The 20254-nt window shown below is 48.4% G+C and overlaps 2 protein-coding genes across 7 annotated transcripts in view; one reads left to right on the top strand and one right to left on the bottom strand.

The window, feature by feature from the left end:
* SMG9 (SMG9 nonsense mediated mRNA decay factor) overlaps positions 1-9515 on the bottom strand; it is a 19961-nt gene extending 10446 nt beyond the window's left edge. Inside the window, exons 1-7 of one of the 4 annotated variants that reach the window (XM_033158215.1) lie at positions 9410-9515; positions 6250-6406; positions 6091-6165; positions 4927-5170; positions 2806-2903; positions 2582-2694; positions 450-561 (exon numbers count right to left, since the gene is read on the bottom strand). In XM_033158215.1, coding sequence (XP_033014106.1) covers positions 450-561; positions 2582-2694; positions 2806-2903; positions 4927-5170; positions 6091-6165; positions 6250-6393 — 786 coding nt within the window. In that variant the 5' untranslated portion in view covers positions 6394-6406; positions 9410-9515. Of the gene's footprint in view, positions 1-449; positions 562-2581; positions 2695-2805; positions 2904-4926; positions 5188-6090; positions 6166-6249; positions 6407-9104; positions 9123-9409 lie in introns of those variants that run through there. The other 3 variants (XM_033158217.1, XM_033158216.1, XM_033158218.1) reach the window with 3 other exon arrangements.
* LOC117051642 lies at positions 9470-20254 on the top strand. Of its 3 annotated transcripts, none has more exons than XM_033158214.1 (3): positions 9470-9562; positions 15441-15527; positions 17799-20254. In XM_033158214.1, the coding sequence occupies exons 2-3, from the start codon at positions 15447-15449 to the stop codon at positions 19959-19961; spliced, it is 2244 nt and encodes a 747-aa protein (XP_033014105.1). In that variant the 5' UTR covers positions 9470-9562; positions 15441-15446; the 3' UTR covers positions 19962-20254. The 3 variants fall into 3 exon arrangements, with proteins under 3 accessions (XP_033014105.1, XP_033014103.1, XP_033014104.1); XM_033158212.1 differs by lacking the exon at positions 9470-9562 and adding an exon at positions 12668-12870; XM_033158213.1 differs by lacking the exon at positions 9470-9562 and adding an exon at positions 12668-12896.

Raw genomic sequence — 20254 nt, 5'->3', positions numbered from 1 at the left:
GATGCTACCTCCTTCTCAACAACTCATGGATGAAACATTATATCCTGTGAATTGAGAATGTGACCAATTTATATTCTTATTCGTTTTGTCCTTCCCTCACCTAGACGTTCAACAATTTTGGTACTCGTATAGCTACAACCTCTCCTTTCTTGTACCCCATCTAATAAACCCAGTGGATCACTTTCTGCTCTCCAGACTGGACTAGCTGCTCTGTCCTGCTCTCCCACACTCTGGGAACAGATGCCTTGTGGAAGAAAAGTGCTATAAACTGCCTTGATCAAATAAGCTTCAATCTCACAACAAAAACAAATAGATCTTTCACCAAAGCTGTTTGTGGCAAGGCAATGGAGGTCTGGCATTTAAACCCATCCTGGGTCTACTGGAAGTTGCATGGAGAATTCTCCAAAGATAGTCAGAGAAGATTGCAGAAAGATGACCAAAGCAAAGACCTGAGTGTCAAGAAAGATGATACGCTCCTGGGTGATGAAGAAGTCAATGCCACTGGTCTGGTTGCCCCCACGCTCCTTGATCTCCTGGCTCTGAGTGCGGAACACATAGGTCCTAGAAGAGAGGAGAAAGGATTGGCAGGAAAGACATAAAGCAGAGTTGATAAATCTATATTGAATTCTGCTTGTGACAGTGAAGACTGATCGCTGACTGGCTGAGCAAAGGCATGGAATGTTCAATCATTCCTAGTGCTTAAAGAAAAAAGATGAGAAAACATCTGCAGCCATAAATGTCAGTGTGAGGGAAAGAAAAGCTGTCATTTTAGCAGGGATTATAATCTTAATGTTGGGAAAGATGGAGGGCACAAGGAGAAGGGGACGACAGAGGATGAGATGGTTGGACAGTGTTCTCGAAGCTACTAACATGAGTTTGGCCAAACTGCGAGAGGCAGTGAAGGATAGGCGTGCCTGGCGTGCTCTGGTCCATGGGGTCATGCAGAGTCAGACACGACTGAACGACTGAACAACAACATAATCTTACTTAGACACTGGGGACAGGAACTGTAGTGAGAGAGCAAAATCCTTGGTTCCAAAAGCAAGGTATTCTGGGAGCTGGGAGAGTGGGCTGACGGGAGTGACCTAGGACTGGCCCCGGTCAGGAATTCAAAGTGCTATCTTTAAGACTTTTTACAACAGGAAATTCCGTTAGGGAGTGTGAAACTCACAAGTGAACCACATAACCCCGATGCCTTGATAACGAGGTCTGGGGCAGCTGGACACTGTTAGTTGTTATGAGAAAGCTAGGAAGTTAACATCAAAAGGGGCTACAGCTGCCGCCTCTTTTGACATCTGAAGATAGATGACCAAGGGATGGGGATTGGATACTGAGAGTGAAAAGGTTTTTTCAATTGGGGGGAAATCCTTTAATTACCTGGCCCCCTTGTGAAGCAAATGAGGGTGGAGTGGGCTCCAGCAGGGATAAGCATTCTGCCAACACGCTAATTCCATCAAGGGTGGATGCCTATGAGTACATGCTTTTCTAATGCAGATTCCGGCTAAGAGTCAGGTCCATGCCAGAATAGGAGATGGGCTAAGTTTCTAAGCTACTATACTTTGATGTTTTTATTTTCTTTGCTTGTACCTGTTGTATGGGAATTATGAATTATGTTACTTTTAGTATTCTTTTAATAAATGTTTAAAGGAATCTTTGTCCTGTGTTTTGTTCATCTCTAAGTTGCTGCTTGCCTAAAATCAGTGTTTTCCGCTTAACTCCATGCTACTGAGGAAAAGGTATCTATCTGTGGCTCTGTTTTGAGCAAGGCAGTTGCGTTGCCGGTACAGGCTGAGATTTCCCTTTGTCTCTGCCCTGGGAACGTAGCTGAGTTTGGGAACTAAAAGGGTGGTGGCAGCGAATTTTGGAAGCAGTTTTGGGGGCTAGCCCAAAACAGACATGAGTGGAACGCGCATCCCGGGCGCCAGCAGTGGGAAACTGCTGGGCAAGGGGGTGCGCGTCCACTACAGGAACAGATTCATGAGGCTGTGTTTTAACTGTTTTTATTGTCATGACTGTATATAACGTTGAGATGATTGTGTAGAAGGCAATGAATAAACTGATGGCAGCGATGACAAGGCAAGCTTAGGGCTGGAAAGAGATTCTGTGATGTAGAGAATCTAAGGGGCGGAAATCTCAGAGGCAAGGTGGTTGAAGGAAAGATTCTAAGTACACAAATGAGAAACAGATGAAGGAGGCTTAAGGGCAGAGGAGATAGGGGATGAAAACATTAAGAGGAGGTGGAGGATGAATGTTACATATTGACTTGAACCAGCCAATTATTTGGTTTAAGACTTCTAGAACCGCTACATCAGCCTCAAGTAATGTCTGCAGCCAATAAAAATCACAAGACAATAATCTTCAAAGCTTTACTTGCAGCATGCCCAAGATGCATTGCCCTGCATCTTCAGGCAACCCCACCCCCTAAACAGCTAAGAGGATCTCCCAACAGAGGAAGACTCCCCAACTACTTTCCTTATTCTATGCAATTCATTCTCTCAACTTCATCATCCAACCCTTTCCATTAAACAGCCTGACTCTGCAGTTGTAGTTATGGTTCCCCTGAGCGAAGCCCCCAAATTACCTTTGATCCTCTTCAGGCTGGTTGGCAGACAGCAGTGACATTACCATGGATTTGCCTGTACCCTGCAGTCCCAGCACCCCAACCACCAGCACATCTGTTTGGTCCAGGAGATACTAATGTGGGATAGAGGGGGGGGAACACTTGTAAAACATAACCAGCTAGGACAGAAATCAGAGGAGGTTTAAAGACCAGGATCTATATAGGTATTGTTACTTTCACAGTACCTCAATGGCGCTGTCACACCAGTTCATCTGGTCGTCCACCAGCTTGATGCTGTGCTTCATCTTCTCCGGGGCTAACAGCTTGGCCTGGCCAACCACAGCTGGAATGGCAAGAGGGTCTGAGGTCAACAGGGGCCAGGTGATAAGTCCCACATAAAGGTTAAGTGCATCATTATTTATTTATTTATTTGTTGTTTAATGCAAAAATTAAAAAGGTTGCCGAACAGCTTACAAAAAAGTGAAAAGGGCCTAATGGAACAAAACAACACATTCCAATGAAGTCATTCCAATAACCCATAAACAAAATATGAGCAGTCATCATTAACAGCTTTCAAAAGTCCCATTTACTCCCCATTAAATATTGTAGCTCTTTCTAGGAACAGCAATGGCATTTCATAAGGCGAGTCTTGACTTTCCCAAGTTCTGCTCTGCCCTACTTGTTTGAACTTTCTCCAGACATTCCCACACAATTCCAAGTTCCCCCCCTACAGTCACAGGGACTAGCACAGTGTTCCCCAAACTTTTTACACCTAGGAACCACCCCACCGCCAGATTAAAAGTGAAGGCACAGCACATACACCCAAGAGAGGATACGTGCAAGATTTCTCCATTGGCACCTAGAACAATGCGTGGGACTGCCCATTTAATAGCACTTTGTAGAGGTCAGACCTCCCTTTGCCTGGTAAATACAGGGCGAGTATCAGGGACAGACATAACTGTGCACCTGCTGAGGTCCACAGTGCCTGCTGCCACCCTCCGGAGTTTCCTGGTCCTGCAGCTCTTCCTCCTCCTATCAGTGCTTGCTCAGTTGTCCCCTTTCGAGTATGCAAGCAACGTGGCAACTCCTCTGGGCAAATGTGCAGACCAGGCAAGAGAGTGGGCAACAGTGACTTGAGAGAGGAGGGAACACCTTGCCCAGAGCCCCACCACCATCCAACAGCAAAGCAAATGGAATGGGCACCAAGTCAGAAATGGGGCAACTTTCTGAGCTGCTGGCGATTCCAGTGTCAGTCCATTCTTGTGCAAGGGTTTTATCCAGGCATCTTAACTCAGGACACAATCCTTTACACTCTTACCTGAGATTAACCCACAATGAACTCAATGGGACTTATAGTTTTGAACAGATGTGCATCGGATTGCGTTGTCACCCTCTCGGGTTGATGCCAGTGCCTTTATTTTGGATGGCCACACAAAGTGCTGGATGTACAATAGTACCTTGGTTCTCAAACGCCAAAAACCCGGGAGTAAATGTTCCGGTTTCCAAACATTTTTCGGAAGCTGCACGTCCAATGCAGCTGTCAGCTATTGTTCCCGGGGCGCATGCACCAATCAGATGCTGCACTTTGGTTTTTGAAGATTTCGGAAGTCAAACAGACTTCCGGAACGGATTAAGTATGGCGCTTTTGTTTTTGCTATTTATTTTGCATTTTTGTTTTTGAGGGTTTTTTGGTTCATTTGTTTTTGTGACTGTGTGGAACCCAGTTCAGCTACTGACTGATTGATTGTGTGACTGCGGAAATGGATTAAAAAATAATAATTTTAATTTTTATCTTCTACAATACTGTCTTATTTATTTTATAGTACAGTACATTGTTTATTGCTTTCATGTTAAATTGCTGTTTTAGGGATTTTTTAAAAAAATCTGGAATGGATTAATCTGTTCTGCATTACTTTCTATGGGAAAGCACGCCTTCGTTTTGGAATGCTTTGGTTTTGGAACGGACTTCCGGAACGGATTAAGTTTGAGAACCAAGGTACCACTGTATTCAGTTATGCTGGCCCAATTCACTAAAGCACACTTGACGAGGTCCAGTGACACACTGGACTAGAAGCTTACACTGAGAAGTGAAAGCAAACACTCTTGAGATGCTTTGCATACCTGACTGGCAGGGGTGCTTCTTAGCACTCTGTCTCTCATGAGAAATTATTACAAATCAGGGCCTTGGACTGGTTAATTTTATTTAATGAAGCATGTTGACAATTCATCGGGACCTAATACTTCCTCCATGCCCCTTCTCTCCTAATCACAGCTGGACTTAGCAGCACCCAGAGTCTCTACATTGATTTTTCCGGAACAGGTCATCGAGGCTACACCTCCAGAAGTTGCCATCTGTCGTGACTTACGGTCCATGACGCTGCTGGGTGCGGTCGAGCCCATGCCCCGATTCTGGATCTGATAGACCGGCTGCGTGGGGCGCTGGCCCTCCTTCTCCACCTTGGTGACAGCAGCAGGGGGCTGAGCGGATGTCTCTGTTACCCCCGTGGGACCTTTGCCTTCCTCCCGCGACTTCATCAGCACAATCGGCTTCTCTATGGCAGGAGCGGCGGCAGGTGCTGGAGCAGGAGTGGGAGTTGGGGTCCCCTTGGACTGTGAGGACATAGAGGCTGAGGACACAGAGGCCGAAATCCAACATCTCTCTCGGCTAGTAACGGGAGCACAGCCTCATTGGCTCAGATCCGACACTGCCTCCTTCCCAGAGCTGGGCACATGTCCCCCCCCCAACCTCTGTGCTACCTAAAACAGCTGGGGTGGTAAAGGGGAGTCCCTTCTCTTGTGGGTATGTACACTCCAGATTCCTCGTTCCTCCATCTCACTCTGCGTAACTTCTAAAAGGGAAATTCACACAGAGAAGATGAAATGAAAAGAAGAGGGAATAGCTCTCTCTCTCTCTCTCTCTCTCTCTCTCTCTCTCCAATTCCTTTTGAAACAGAGAGGCAAGGAAAGAAAGAATTGGCAGCTAAGAAGACCACAGAATATTCCTCTCGAGGAAGTGGATGAGAGTACATAATTTTATATGCAAGCCACCTCTGCACAGTTCGCACCATGCTCAAGGCGACTGACAACATGGGGAAAATAAATACCTGCAACGAACAAAAGTAAACAACAAATAAAACATTAAGAAACACAAAACTATTTCCACATCACAAAATCTAAAATAAAGATACAAAAGAACAACAGCAACAACGGCCCCCACCTACCCACCCACCACCCTGTGATCTTAGGCTGAAGGGCAGTATACAAAATTAATAAATGATAAATAAATAAATGATAAGCTCAACAGTAGCCCAGCCCAACTGTTAACCTCTAAGCTTTCTATTATATATCAACTGGCGATGACCAACAGCGTCAATAACTTCAGCTAAGCTTTGCATGGCAAGCCTGTTGCTCAGGAGCAAGCCATAGCAGCCACAGCTCTTACTGGCCTCTTTGGAGGGCAACCATGGGATCGAGCTGGGGACTAAGGCCCATCAGGCCACAGCGTGGTGGCATTATGTCTCCCAACCTACCCTTTCTGCAGGTGGCTTGGCCAGGATGATGGGTGTCTTCTGCATCACGGCTCCCACCGGCTCATCCACTGGGTCCTACAAGGAGGAGAACAGGGTCAACTTGGGGCCCCACGTCGTTCCCTCACCTTATTCCCACTGCAGCCAAAGCGTAGAATTTACCCGCCGGTCTCGCTCGCGATCCCAGGGGATGTAGTCACGATCTCGGCCTGGCCCAGACAGGCTCTGGTGACCCAGCTCCTTGTCACGGTTCCAACGGCGCCGCCGCTCGTACAGCCCGGGCTGGCTGTGCCCCGACTCGGACATGTGGAAGCAGGACCTGGGAGGCGGAAAGACAAGTTATGAAGCTGAGTAAATAATAGTAATATCTGAGAAACAAACTTTAAATACATAAACAGCAACTGTCACCTGTTTCTGCAAGGATGATAAGAGACACTCAACCAGCAGGTTTTAGGGAAGGGTCAGAAAGATGCAAGCAAAGAACAGAGGAATATAACAAAGGAAAGGGGCTCTGCCAAGGCCTCTCTTGCTATTTACATTTTGACGAGTCCTTTGCCTGGGGTCTCAGCTGGGGAGAACGTGGCTGTGTATGGAAGAAGGTGTCCTTTACTAGATCACAGGCTATACTGGGAAGCCTTTGAGGGTTGGATTTGACTATACCTACCGTACCTGAACAACCCTTCACTGGGTTGTTTCTTGGTCACGCTTGGGTGTGACTGAATGTTGAGAAGCAGCATGTGCAATGCCCCCCCACACATTGGTTATTAAGAATACTCCAAAAACCAACAGGGGGGGGGATGATTGCTTTTTCCTCTGTAAACTAGAATCATAGAGCTGGAAGAAGAGACCACAAGGGCCATCCAGTCCAACCCCCTGCCAAGCAGGAAACACCATCAAAGCATTCCTGACAGATGGCTGTCAAGCCTCTGCTTAAAGACCTCCAAAGAAGGAGATTCCACCACATGACTATCAGTCATGAAAACCAGAAGACTAGTAGTACAACTTGGAATCGAATATTCTTCCCTTGTCTCTGAAAATCCAGTCGACCGAGTTTCAACCACAGACCCACCCATCCTTTTCCCAAGGCATAATCCATACCTCTTGAGATACAGGAATTTGGGCCTCAGGCCCTGAAACCTGCTCCAAGGTAGGCAAGAGGATGCAGAGCAACCTCAGGTTCCACCTATGTCAGAGGTAACCAAACATGAAGGCAGGACTAGGAAACACCCTACCTGAGGACTTAAGAACAACGGCTGCCACTCAGCGCTGGGCTGGATCATTTGCCTTCACCCACTGGGTGAGTTGCACCACTGTTGATGCTTTTTAAAAGTGGTGTTTTGTTTTTTTGTAAGGCTAGGACCCGAACCGATGAATTCAAGTTACAAGAAAGAAGATTCTGACTAAACATCAGGAAGAACTTTCTGACAGCAAAAGCTGTTTGACAGTGGAACCATCTCCCACAGGAGGTTGTGGACTCTCCTTCCTGGGAGGTTTTTAATCAGAGGCTAGATGGCTACCTGCCACAAATGATGTAGTTGAGATTCCTGCATTGCAGGGGGTTGGACTAGATGACCCTTGAGATCCCTTCCAACTTCAAAATTCTATGCTTCTACAATGCTGTGAAACAGAAGCAGATGTGTACAGGGGAATAGTGGTAAGATGCCAAGGCTGAAGGAAGCCTTGCTCCTGTACCAAACCTGTCCTTGTATTAAAGGGATATCTGCAGTCATCCAAGGTAAGGATTTTCAGGGGTTGTGTCCTGCCTGTGCAATTCCCTTCTTCAGCAAGGCCCACCTAGTGCCAATACTGTTATCTTTTGGATGCTGTACAAAAGCATTTCCATTCTCTTAGGATTTCTAATGCATTTAGCATTTATTGCACTTTGTTTTGATTTCAGAATTTTCCTTTGGTTTTGCAAACCACTGGAAGCTTTGCTGAAGATCGGCATATAAATGTTTGAAAATGTTCCTCAATCTTTAAAGAGCTGTGTTGTATACATTCCGGTATGTGCAACATTTTCTCCTCTGTACCTATGAAAATTCCCTCCTCCATGCAACTATTATAAATATAAGGGCCCTGCTTGCATTTTAAGGTGATCAGGTGCAAAGGAAGGGAGTGTTGAACCTGGCACTGTGTTGCAGTTTGGGATCAAAAGTGGGACCTGGATTGGCAAATTACTTTAAGGCTACTGGCCTAGATTAAACACCCATCTGACTCAATGGCTGCATCCAGATAGGACAATAAAGCTAAGCCATTTGTAATCATGACTGGAATAAACCTAGCCTCCCTCCCAGGGATAGCCACGGGAAAATCAGGAGTTTTTGCTTCTAGTTTTGATTAACCAGTTTTGACTTCAGCATTATGTCCAAACTATGTTTAATCCTTCCCAAACTGATGCTCTCCAGATGTTCTGGACTGTAACTCCCATGAGCATTGGGTGTGATGACAGTTGCAGCCTAAAATATGTAGAGGTCACTATGGTTTGCTGAAACTCAGACTAGCTCCCTAAGACACAATGTGAAGTAACTTTGTTTCAAACACACCATCACTGAGCTTAATGTGGACAACATGGCATGATGTGGATGGTCAAAACATAAAGCATAAGCTTATTTGTCTACGCTGGGAGATAAACAAGGGCTATGCCAGACTGAGGGGGGGGAGGCTTGTTATTGTCACAGTAAACCATGGTTGTTGTTGCTATTTATTTTTGCAATGTCTGAACACAGCCAATGTAGGGCAGCTTTCCCAGATCTCGTTTCAAACATGAGAAATCAACCCTGCGGTGTTCATTATACCTATGCATTAAGCACCTCAACAGGCAGCCACAGAGAACAAGATGGAGATAAGTTAGCAACCTGGAGGAAGAGGAACGGATTTAGTCCGCTTAAAGAGAAGCTTGTAGGGACAAAGAGCAAAGTAAACATGCCTTGCTTAAAAATAAATAAATAAGAGTACAAATGGAGCATGGGAGGCACATGAAATGTTTCTGATCATGTGCAGAGTGCCTCACGACTTACTAATTTAACCACCTCCATTTACAGGGAAAGTTTCCAGGTCTGAAGTCATAGCTTGTAGGCAAGGTCTAACCATAGGTTGTTGTTCGGGGGTGGGGGGTGGGCAAGCAAAGGGACTAGATTAATTGGCGGAAGGATACACTCATATAATTCAGTTTTTAACGTCACTAAGCAGTATACAGCGGAGAGATATAGAGGAAAATAAGACCCAGCAACCAGCGGATGGATACCACAAACTCATTTTAACGTCCAGCGGCTGGATACTAGCGCAAAACCCGGAACTACCCACTCTCGTCCCAGATAAATACCTGAACGGCGGGGCGGTAAAAGCCAGCAGCCCCGCTTACGCAGGAAAGAGACCTTCCGAGCGTCCCTTGAGGCAGAAGGTAGCCTTAGGCGGCGATAACACCTCGTTGAATGCCGGTTGGAATGCGGTCGTGCGAATTAGCGCATATCGGAAGGTAGCTAGTGTGCGAACCTCGTCGGCCACCGTTGCTTGAGCCAACGCGCATGCGCTGGGCGTCATTTGTCACTCCGGGGACGGGTGAGCGCCGTTGGTTTTGGATTGACGCATGCTCAGTCTGCGGCAAGTGTGTGCATTGCAGCGCTGTTTTCGGAGCCTTTCGTTTGCCTAGGCAGCGTTGCGGAAGTAGTTTCATTTGTACGCATGCGTCAGAAGCTGACAGAACACGCGTAGTTGGATCTCATTCCGGGGGCGGGGCGTGAAACCAGAGCGAGGCTAAAGGCCAGGCAGGGCGAATGGGGTAGGCGGGGAATCCCACCTGGGAATGGTAGTGGCGTGTAATAGCTGGAGCAGAAAATCAATAATAATAATAATAATAATAATAATAATAATAATACTTACAACACAAAACTTTCCCCCCGAGCTATTAACTATAACTTGCCATAGGGGGAGTGTTGGGTGGTGTTAATAAATAAGATCATAAAAAGAAGTAGAAGTGTGTAGCCAAAACAAAAACAACCCCTGGCTGGTTAATTCAATACAGCATTCAGTGCAATAAACTCGTTTACTCTGGAGTAGGGGGACCCACTGAGCTACAGGCTGCGTCAGGTCACTTTAAAAACGTTTTTTCTTCCTGCATTTGCCTGAATCCCCGTTTAAATCAATCTAAGCTAAATCCAAATCAAATGTGGAAATTTACAAAAGGCACACAAGCATCTCCTTGAGCCCCCTTTGGCAGGGGGGTGTCACAATACTGTACTACATACATTGGCAGCAAAAAACCGCTCCTGGAAGAACTATTCTGTGGAGACTGAAAACAAGAGCAGCCAACTCGGATCCAAACTCGCAGCAGCCTTACCCATTTCAGGCTCGCTTTGTTCTCACACCCTTCCTTTCCCTCAATCCAAAACGACTGCAGCTTCGTAAAGCCTGATAAGGATCAGCGCTGCGATCCATTGTAAAACAAGTTACAGGTGGGTAGCCGTGTTGGTCTGCCATAGTCAAAACAAAATTGAAAATTCTCTCTAGTAGCACCTTAGAGACCAACTGAGTTTGTTCCTGGTATGAGCTTTCGTGTGCATGCACACTTCTTCAGATACACTGAAACAGAAGTCACCAGATCCTTAAATATAGTGGGGGAGTGGGGAGGGGTATTACTCAGAAGGGTGGTGGGAATGGGTGATAGGCTGATAAGTGTGGAAAACCTGTTGACGACTCTAAACGGCTGCAATTAGTCTTGCAGGGAAAGGCAAGGGGTGAGATGGCTAAAGATGGCTTTGTTATGTATAATGAGATAAGAATCCAATGTCTTTGTTCAAACCAGGTTTCTCCATGGTTTTAAGTTTGGTGATTAGTTGCAATTCAGCCACTTCTCTTTCCAGTCTATTTCTGAAATTTCTTTGTATTAAGACAGCTACTTTGAGATCTTTTATAGAATGTCCTGGGAGATTGAAGTGTTCTCCTACTGGTTTCTCTGTCTTGTGATTCCTGATATCAGATTTATGTCCATTTATCCTTTGGCGTAGGGTTCGGCCTGTTTGTCCAATATAGAGAGCTGAAGGGCACTGTTGGCATTTGATTGCATACACAATGTTGGAAGATGAGCAATTAAATAGTCCTGAGATGGTGTGTTTGATGTTGTTGGGACCAGTAATGGTGTTATCCGGGTTTATGTGGCAGCAAAGTTGGCATCTGGGTTTATTGCAGGCTCTGGTACCAGTGTCCATGTTGAGTCCTGTTTTTGTATTATTGTGGGTGAGGAGCTGTTTGAGATTGGGTGGCTGTTTGTATGCGATGAAGGGTCTTCCTCCCAGAGCTTGAGAAAGAGAACTGTCATTGTCTAGGAGAGGTTGTAGATCTCTGATGATGCGTTGTACTGTTTTAACTTGGGAGCTGTATGTGATGACTAGTGGTGTTCTGTTATTTTCATACACCATTACTGGTCCCAACAACATCAAACACACCATCTCAGGACTATTTAATTGCTCATCTTCCAACATTGTGTATGCAATCAAATGCCAACAGTGCCCTTCAGCTCTCTATATTGGACAAACAGGCCGAACCCTACGCCAAAGGATAAATGGACATAAATCTGATATCAGGAATCACAAGACAGAGAAACCAGTAGGAGAACACTTCAATCTCCCAGGACATTCTATAAAAGATCTCAAAGTAGCTGTCTTAATACAAAGAAATTTCAGAAATAGACTGGAAAGAGAAGTGGCTGAATTGCAACTAATCACCAAACTTAAAACCATGGAGAAACCTGGTTTGAACAAAGACATTGGATTCTTATCTCATTATACATAACAAAGCCATCTTTAGCCATCTCACCCCTTGCCTTTCCCTGCAAGACTAATTGCAGCCGTTTAGAGTCGTCAACAGGTTTTCCACACTTATCAGCCTATCACCCATTCCCACCACCCTTCTGAGTAATACCCCTCCCCACTCCCCCACTATATTTAAGGATCTGGTGACTTCTGTTTCAGTGTATCTGAAGAAGTGTGCATGCACACGAAAGCTCATTCCAGGAACAAACTCAGTTGGTCTCTAAGGTGCTACTAGAGAGAATTTTCAATTTTATTGTAAAACAAGACTGCCCCCCGCCCCCGAAAGCCTTGCTCGGGCTCAGAGTTCTTATCGGTAATACAAGTCCTAAAAGGTTGCTACGGAGCATGTGCAGAGTGTCTTCGACTTTGCCCCATCAAAGAAGCTTGTTCACAGCATGAGACTCAGGTTCGTGGTTTCGAGCCCCACGTTGGGCAAAAGATTCCTCCCTCGTAGCGGGTTGGTCTGCACGATCTTCTCGGTCCCTTCCAATTCTACAAGTCCTTCCAGAACATGTGCAGAGTGCCTTTCAGTTCCCATGGGCTTTGAAGCATCCTGACTTGGGGGGGGGTGTCCCCGTGACCACGAAGGGTGATGAGTCCCAAGCGAGCCTGCGGCGCCATTAAGCTGAGGGACGGAGCACGGTTTGCTTGGCGAAGTGTGTGTGTGTGTGGGGGGGGAAGTAATCGAAAGACTACAACCCCCAGCAGCCTCTGCGCCGTCGCCACCCCCCACCTCCCCAGCAATCTCCGGGCTCGTTTCCGGCCGGGCTGGAAGCGCCGCCGTGCGCTGTGCAAAAGGGGAGGCGGCGGCCGCAATAGGAATAGCAGCGACCGCCGTGCAGCAGGTCGCGTGCGGCGGTCTCTCCCCGGAGCGCGGGCTCTTGCGGATGCTCCGGGGCGCCGCCCTCCGAGCACCATGCGGGAGGGTTTGCTGGGTTGGCCCGGAGCAGCGGCGAGGCCTGCGGGACACGCCTTGGTAAGGTCGAACTGGAGCAAAAGGAGGCAAGTTTGCAACCCGGGGGGATGGGGGCGCGCCCGCAACCAGCAGGCGACCCGATCCCTGCAAGGGAGAGGAAAAAATGCCCGCGGTTAGATGCTAGGCGGGGCTTGGAAGGGGAACTGGCCCGGATTCGCCCCGTCTGTATAAAACGCAGAACAGGAGTTGATTCACGGCGGAGGCTGCTCAAATGGGGCGCTGCCTCACGGATTTCAGCCTGCCCCACCTGCCTGCCTTCGTACTTACTGCTAGTCCAAGGGGAATCACTGGCCGCCAGCTTCCTGCCCCTCCCCAGACTCAGAGTTGCCCTCTCAGCAGGGAGGAGGATGGGGGACAAAGCTAGAGGATTGGTTGGCTCTGCCTGTCATTGATTCTCATTCCACCCAGGGTGGGTCTCTCTGCCATTCATTCTGTTGGTCCCAGTGGAGCTAAAGGAGGGATGGGCTGCCTGGATTTCCGATTTCCCGAGCAACAAAGACGTTAGGTTGGCCTCAACTAGGGCCAGGGCCTTCTCAATATTGGCCCCGACTTGGTGGAACAGCCTATCACGGGAGACCAGGGCCCTGCGGGATTTTGCATCTTTCCGCAGGGCCTGCAAGACGGAGCTGTTCCACCTGGCCTTTGGGTTGGTTTCTGTTTAATATTTATGCTTCATCTTTTATTGGTGGGTTATTTTGAAATTGAGACCTGCAGTTTTAATTGAATTTTAAATTTGTATTTTAATCTGTTATTTTAAATTGATCGTTTTTATGTTTTTTTGTTGTGATTTTAATTGATGTTAGCCGCCCTGAGCCCGGTTCTCTGGCTGGGAAGGGCGGGGTATAAATAAAATTATTATTATTATTATTATTATTATTATTATTATTATTATTATTATTATTATTATTATTTTGTGTGGCATGCGCACTGCTGTATCAACTGATGGTGTGCTGTTATGTGTGTCCCCCTCCCCCCCAAGCTGCAGCACATGGTCAGGATCTCTGAGCCATTACCGCAAGCAGGAGCCGATCTAGTGCTTCACACCTTCATACAGCTGACCCAGCAGGAGCTAGGTGGTCCTGTGACCTCCCTCTGGTCCACAGTCTGGATTCAGTCTCCTCCTTGTTTTTGCAGAGTTGTGCTTGGTGGTGCTTGTGAACTGCAGTGCCTGAGCTTTAATTGTGGGAATGGCAGCCAGATCTGCCGTTCAAGGCACGTAGTCAGAACTCCTGGGTTAGGAACAGGAGCAGCTGCCTTCTAGTGAGTCAGGCCATTGGTCCAACTAGCTTCTGCTGCTCCGGTGCTTCCTAAATATCTCTCCCCCTGCCCCACTTGAAAATTGCAGAGGGTCTTGGGGGACCGCTTAATAATTTTCCCGCTTGCTGTAGCAGTTGTAACATGCTGTGCCAGAGGCCGGGTGGTTTTTAATTGCATTTTAGCAGATGAGCCGTAGACCACCTGGATGAAGCTTGTGGGCCACTGAGACCAGTACCAGTCTACACTGACTGGCAGTGACTCTCCAGGGTCCCTCCTTGGAGCTGCTAGGGATTGAACCTTCATGCAAAGCAGATGCTCTATCAGTGAGCTAAAATGTGCATGGCTCTGTTTCCATTTGAGTGCAAGGCATCCTTGGCTAACCTGATGATGATTATGATAATTTATTATTTGTACCCCGCCCATTTGGCATGGTTTCCCCAACCACTCTGGGCAGCTTCCAACAGAGATTAAAAATACATTAAAACACCAGACATTAAAAACTTCCCTAACCAGGGCTGCCTTCAGATGTCTTCTAAACATCAAGTAGTTGTTAATCTCCGACATCTGATGGGAGGGCATTCCACAGAGCGGGCACCACTACTGAGAAGGCCCTCTGCCTGGTTCCCTGTAGCTTTACTTCCTGCAGGGAGGGAACCGCCAGCAGGCCCTCAGAGCTGGACCTCAGTTCCGGGCTGGACGATGGGGGTGGAGACGCTCCTTCAGTTATACTGGGCTGAGGCCGCTTAGGGCTTTAAAAATCAACACCAACACTTTGAATTGTGCTCCAAAATGTACTGGGAGCCAATGTAGGTCTTTCAAGACTGTTGTTATGTTGTCTCGGTAGCCGCTCCCAGTCACCAGTCTGGCTGCCGCATTCTGAATTAGTCATAGTTTCTGGGTCACCTTCAAAGGTAGCCCCACGTAGAGTACGTTGCAGTAGTCCAAGCTCCCTCTGGATGTTTTGGGCTGCAACACCCATCTGATGGGACTGGGAGTTGTAGCCCAAAGCAACTGGAGGGGGCACCAAGTTTGTGAAGGCTGACTTAAGGGCTGGTGCAGCAGGGAGACTGGGAGTCAAATGAGATGTCAAGAAGTGGCTGCTGAATCTCTAAAAATGGCAACTCTGGAATTGGTGGAGCTTGCATGTTTGCTCAGGAACAAAAGTTATATGGAAAAGGGGGAAGGTGCATTTTTTCTGCAGCCCTTTTGTTGTCCGGGGTGCGTCAGTTTCCCATATGACATGGCCCGCAGTTGTGAATTCTGATTTTTCATGAGAAGGCAAGGATCGTTCAAGATGTTTCTCCTCATTTCAGGGCGCTATGGACTTGGCAGGGATGGATGTTGGAGCTGAAATTGAACTGACGGAAGATGGGTCTCTGGATGAACTGCCTCTGCACTTGGTATGCAACGGGGTCTCAGCTCCCTGTGGTGTGGGGATACCTGAATTGCTTTGTGTTTATAGATCTGCACCAACACGTGGCTTATGAGGGTAGTATGAGAGGCAGAGGATACCTGTGGTTCTGCACTCTTCTCTGTACTATCCCACTCACCCCAAATTTGCATTTTGTCTAAATTCTGTGTGTTTGCCAGCTGTTTGCCTTACACTAACCCAGAAGGTTACAGGGAGCGTCAAGTATACTAGTAAAAATATTCTGGCTTTTAAATAATCCCCATTACCCTAAATTAAGCCTTGTTGCTTATAGTGGTGAAGAGCACGAGCAGTGAGCTGGAAGTCCTGCAATGCAGATCTCTGCCCCACAATGAACTTGAGCAGTAACCTTAAATGCAAGTCACTGTCTTGTATCTTTTACATGGGGATAACATGGGTTTGCTTTGCACAGTCATTCTTCTTAGTATTGTCAAGAATAAGCCTTTGATTCATTTGAGAAACAAGCATATCACTACTAAATAATATTGGGTTGGGTCCATTGTTGGCTTTGCTCAGAGTAGGCCCATTGAAAGTAATGGACAGGACTAACTTATACCCATGGAAATTAATGCATCTAACTTTGGATACAGCTGGATTCAACCTATTCTGTTTTTATCTTGTTCTCCTTCAGAAGTGTGTGCAGAGCAAGGCTGTAGTCCACTCTCAGGGGGAAATGGTTTATTGTATTTATTTACATACATTGATACCCCACCTTTCTTCCATCGTTGGAACTGAAGGAGGAATCCCTGTGGTTCCTTTAAGGTCTCCCATCCAGGCCCTGATCCATCCCAGACCTGCTTAGCTTCAGCAAGGTGGTGGGCTCATGCATCATTCAGGAATTGTTTGAACTAGGCAGCGTTCTCAGTCCCAAACCTTTTAGAGGTTAAATGGGGAACCTGTGGCCATTCAGATGTTAGATTCCAATTCCCTGCCTTTGCCCATAAGGGCTTCTGCAGATGGGAGCTGGAGTCCAACATCATCTGGATGGCCACAGATGCATAGGATTGCAGTATAAATCCTGAGGAGTGGATATCATAAGCTCCATACAAACCTTTTGGCATTCTCCAACCTTCAGCAGAAGCCTCGCTTTTCCCCACGACTTACTAAAACTAGGCAGGAGAGTCCATGGGGTCCAGGTGCTTTTCTGTCAAGGAACTCAGACATAGGCTTGGGATTCTAACCCACCAATTTCTCACATTCATTTTCTCCTCTTCTGGTTTGGGTTAGTTCTTTCTCCTTTTTCTGCTTCTTTTACTTTTCTTTTTTTACCTGGTTTGACTTTTTTGGATGATTTTATTTTGATCTGTGATGTTGTTGTTGTTGACCACTTGGGGATGTTTTAGAACAGAAAAGCAAGTGACCCACAGCTGCCAGAAATCCCTTCTGACAAAATTACTCTTGGTGTCCCAAGAGTCCACCAAGCCTTGCATTTTGCAACCATAAGGCTGGAAACTTAAAAGAGAGAGTGCTGAGTGGATTTAGAAATGCCCAATACTTGTCTTCTGTTCCCTTCCTCCTCCAACCCTCCCAAATTTGGAATTGTGACGCGCGCACAACTGTGTCCGTAGCATGTGATGCTTAATGGTGTCTCTGTGTTGTTGTTTTTTATTAAAAGTATTACAATTATAAAGGAATAAAGCGATGGAGAAAAAAGGGGGAGAAGTGAGAGGAAAAAAGAACAAAGATGTGTATAAGGGGAAATATGTATACAAAAATCCAATGTAATATACTCCCATGCATTCTTATATAAATTGATGTACTGTTATTATCCTAAGCATATGTAGATATCAATAGCCTGCTACGTTCTGTATCAACTCATTCTATATATTTTTTGAAAGAATTTTTATTAATTTTAACAAAATAAATTTCACGTTCACCACATTTAAATTTTAAAATCAAACAAGATTCTTCCGAATCTTACGACTTCCCTCCTCCCCTCTGTCGGTCCTTTATATGTCTGAATCAACTGCATATTATAGTTCTTCCACATTATGGCCTTCCAAAATATCCACCATCTTTGTAACGTTGCAAGAATTACTGAAAGCCTGCCAAAGAACTCAAATGATTACAGTGTTCTTTTAAATACATATGTAAGTCCCATTCCCTATTGAAGCTTTGATCCTCTGTATCCACTCATTCCAAATAATGTCTTATTTTTTCCAAACAAAGTCTTATGTCTGTAAGCAATCCGTTAGCTGGAATGGTGTCAGGTGTTAATATCTCTTTCTCCTTCCACCACCAGGAAAACGCCAAGAACTGTCTCTCCTGGGAAACCCTGGACGCCTCCAGCAGCGATGACGACGGGGAGGCCTATTTTACCTTCTACCTCCCTGCCCGGCGCCCAGCCCGGCCTGCTCAGCGCCTCCCGGCTCAGCGCCCACCAGCCTCCCCTTCTGCCCGGTCGGCCTCTTGCACGAAATGGATCCCTCCCTTGTACCCCTGCCCGCTGCGCCCCAGCCTTCCCACTGCCCCTGGGAGCCCAGCATTCGGCGCTCACCAGTGCCAGAAGTGCCTGCAGGTCTTCATGGAAGAGTGGCACTATGCCCAGCACCTCAAGGACCATGCCCAAGAGGAGGTGCAGAAGCCTGCGGCGCCACTGCCCCGGGCGCGCTCCCCACCCCGCAAACTGCGCTGTCTGGAGTGCGGCAAGCGGTTTCTGCACCCAGAGCACTTTGCCCGGCACACCAAGTGGCACCTGAAGCTGGTGCGGAAGGGCATCAAGGTCTGCCACAGGAAGGGGTGCAGGCGCTCCTCCTCTTCCTCCTCCTCCTCCTCTTCCCCTGCCTCCCAAGCCGCCTATGTTTACAAGCCCACCAAAATGCAGCCGGGAGCAAAAGGCACGTCCAGCCTGCCGGCTGCGCAGGAAGCTCCGAGGCAGCCAAAGAGCCTCCAGGCACCCCGGGCCCAGAAGGCCCGCAAGCGGAAGTCCTCCAAGCACCAGAGGAAGCTGCTGGCTGCCAGTGCTCCGTCCACTGAGGGCCTGCTCGGTCCCACCCACCCGGGGCATTCAGTGGCCATCTTGGACGGGGACGTCGGCATGGCCCTGCTGCAGCCGTGGCAGAAGCAGGAGGCCATCTTGGAAGGCCAGGTGGCGGGAGGCCTGTTCCAGCCGGCGATCATGAACGCCGACAACCAGATCATCATCCTGGATGGCGACGAGGCAGAGGTGCAGGCCACCCTCTTCGACAGGCAGGGGAATGTCAACGCCCTCCGGCCTCTTTTCCTCCGGGCCGAGGAGCAGACGGCCATTTTGGATGCTCCGATGAGCCTGAGCTCCCTGCAGTTGGGCGGAGTCAGTAAGGACCAGGCTGCCCTTGCCTCCGGCTGGGTCTCCCAGAACCCTTGCACGCTCCTGCGGACTGTGCTACTCCAGGCGGACGAGCAGGGGGCCGTCATGGACAGCCAAGGAGAGCCCAGCCCCATGCAGCAGGTGATCATTAAGACGTCAGAAGGGGCATCCACGCTGTATCTGGACCCAGACCCTCACCTTTCTTCTGTGGATTTGGCCACCCTCCACTTGGTCCCTTTGCACCAAGAGTCTCAGTTTATAACCCTCCCATACGGAAATGAATTGACCTTGGACAGCACAGATCCTGCGTGCGACGGGAACGGGGCTTGGGAACAGCCCCAGGCTGCCACTGTGCAGTTCTCAGTGCCAAACCCGTGTCAACAAAGCAAGCAGCCGTCTCCCCCGGAGACTGCCAGCCTTTCCCCCAAAGGCTCCGTGGTTGTCCGCCTGGTCCCTGGCACATCCGGGGGGGACCACCCCGAGGTCTTGGACCTGGAGTACGACATGGGCGGCGGCATCCCCGTGGCCTCTGAGCCGTGGGAGGCAAATGGGAGGGCTGGGCCAGAGGCCTATGGTGCTGAAGTGGTGGCGGCGGCAGAGGAGGACTTTATCGTGGTGGAGGTGGACCCTGACTCGAGGGGCCCCAAGATGGCAGCAGTGGGCCGCCCCCTCGGCAGACACAGGCGGCGGGCCTCCCAGAGAAGGGTTCGGAAGCCGGCCAGACGGAGAAGGACTGCATGGGGCTTCCGGTGCCCTGATTGTGGGGCATGCTACAGCCGGGTGTCCCAGCTCCGCACCCACCAGAAGTGGCCCCGGCGCCGAGGGCGGGGCTTCCTATGTGAATGCGGGACTTCCTTCCGTGGCCTGCTGCACCTCCTGAGGCACCAGCTGCAGCACCTGGAGGAAGCCCTCTTCATCTGCGCAGCCTGCGGGAAGTCACTCAAAGGGCACACGGGCCTCGCCAGGCACGGCTCCTGCCACCCTCGCCCGGCCCACTTTAGCTGCCCGTGCGGAGCCAGTTTCCGGCGCTTGTCCCGCTACCTCTGGCACCACGTGAGGAACCAGCGGCCCGGCCTGCGGGTATACACCCTCTCAGGTTTCCTCCCCTCGAACTGAGCCAGGTGGGCTCACCCAGTCAGGGTCCCAGGAATATCTGGAGGTGCCGTTGAGAGCGGACCCCCAGCCTTTCGCCCACCGGTCCCTTGGTGGTTTGCCTTGTATATCTGGGGACCCGAAGACAAAAGGCTGCTGCTTCCGGGCGAGTGTTAGTCTGACATGGTTTACTGGTTGTGAAACTTAACTCGTTTCTGTTGGGATGTATTTCTTTTGTTTTGTTCCCCTCCCCTCATGTAATTATGACTGTGAAAATTAAAACAGCAAAAGATGCTGAGCCCATCACTCTTTGCTTA

This window comes from Lacerta agilis, chromosome 8 (genome assembly GCF_009819535.1).
Source record: "Lacerta agilis isolate rLacAgi1 chromosome 8, rLacAgi1.pri, whole genome shotgun sequence".
Taxonomy (NCBI): Eukaryota; Metazoa; Chordata; class Lepidosauria; order Squamata; family Lacertidae; genus Lacerta; species Lacerta agilis.
This window is presented reverse-complemented; position numbering and strand designations above follow the sequence as displayed.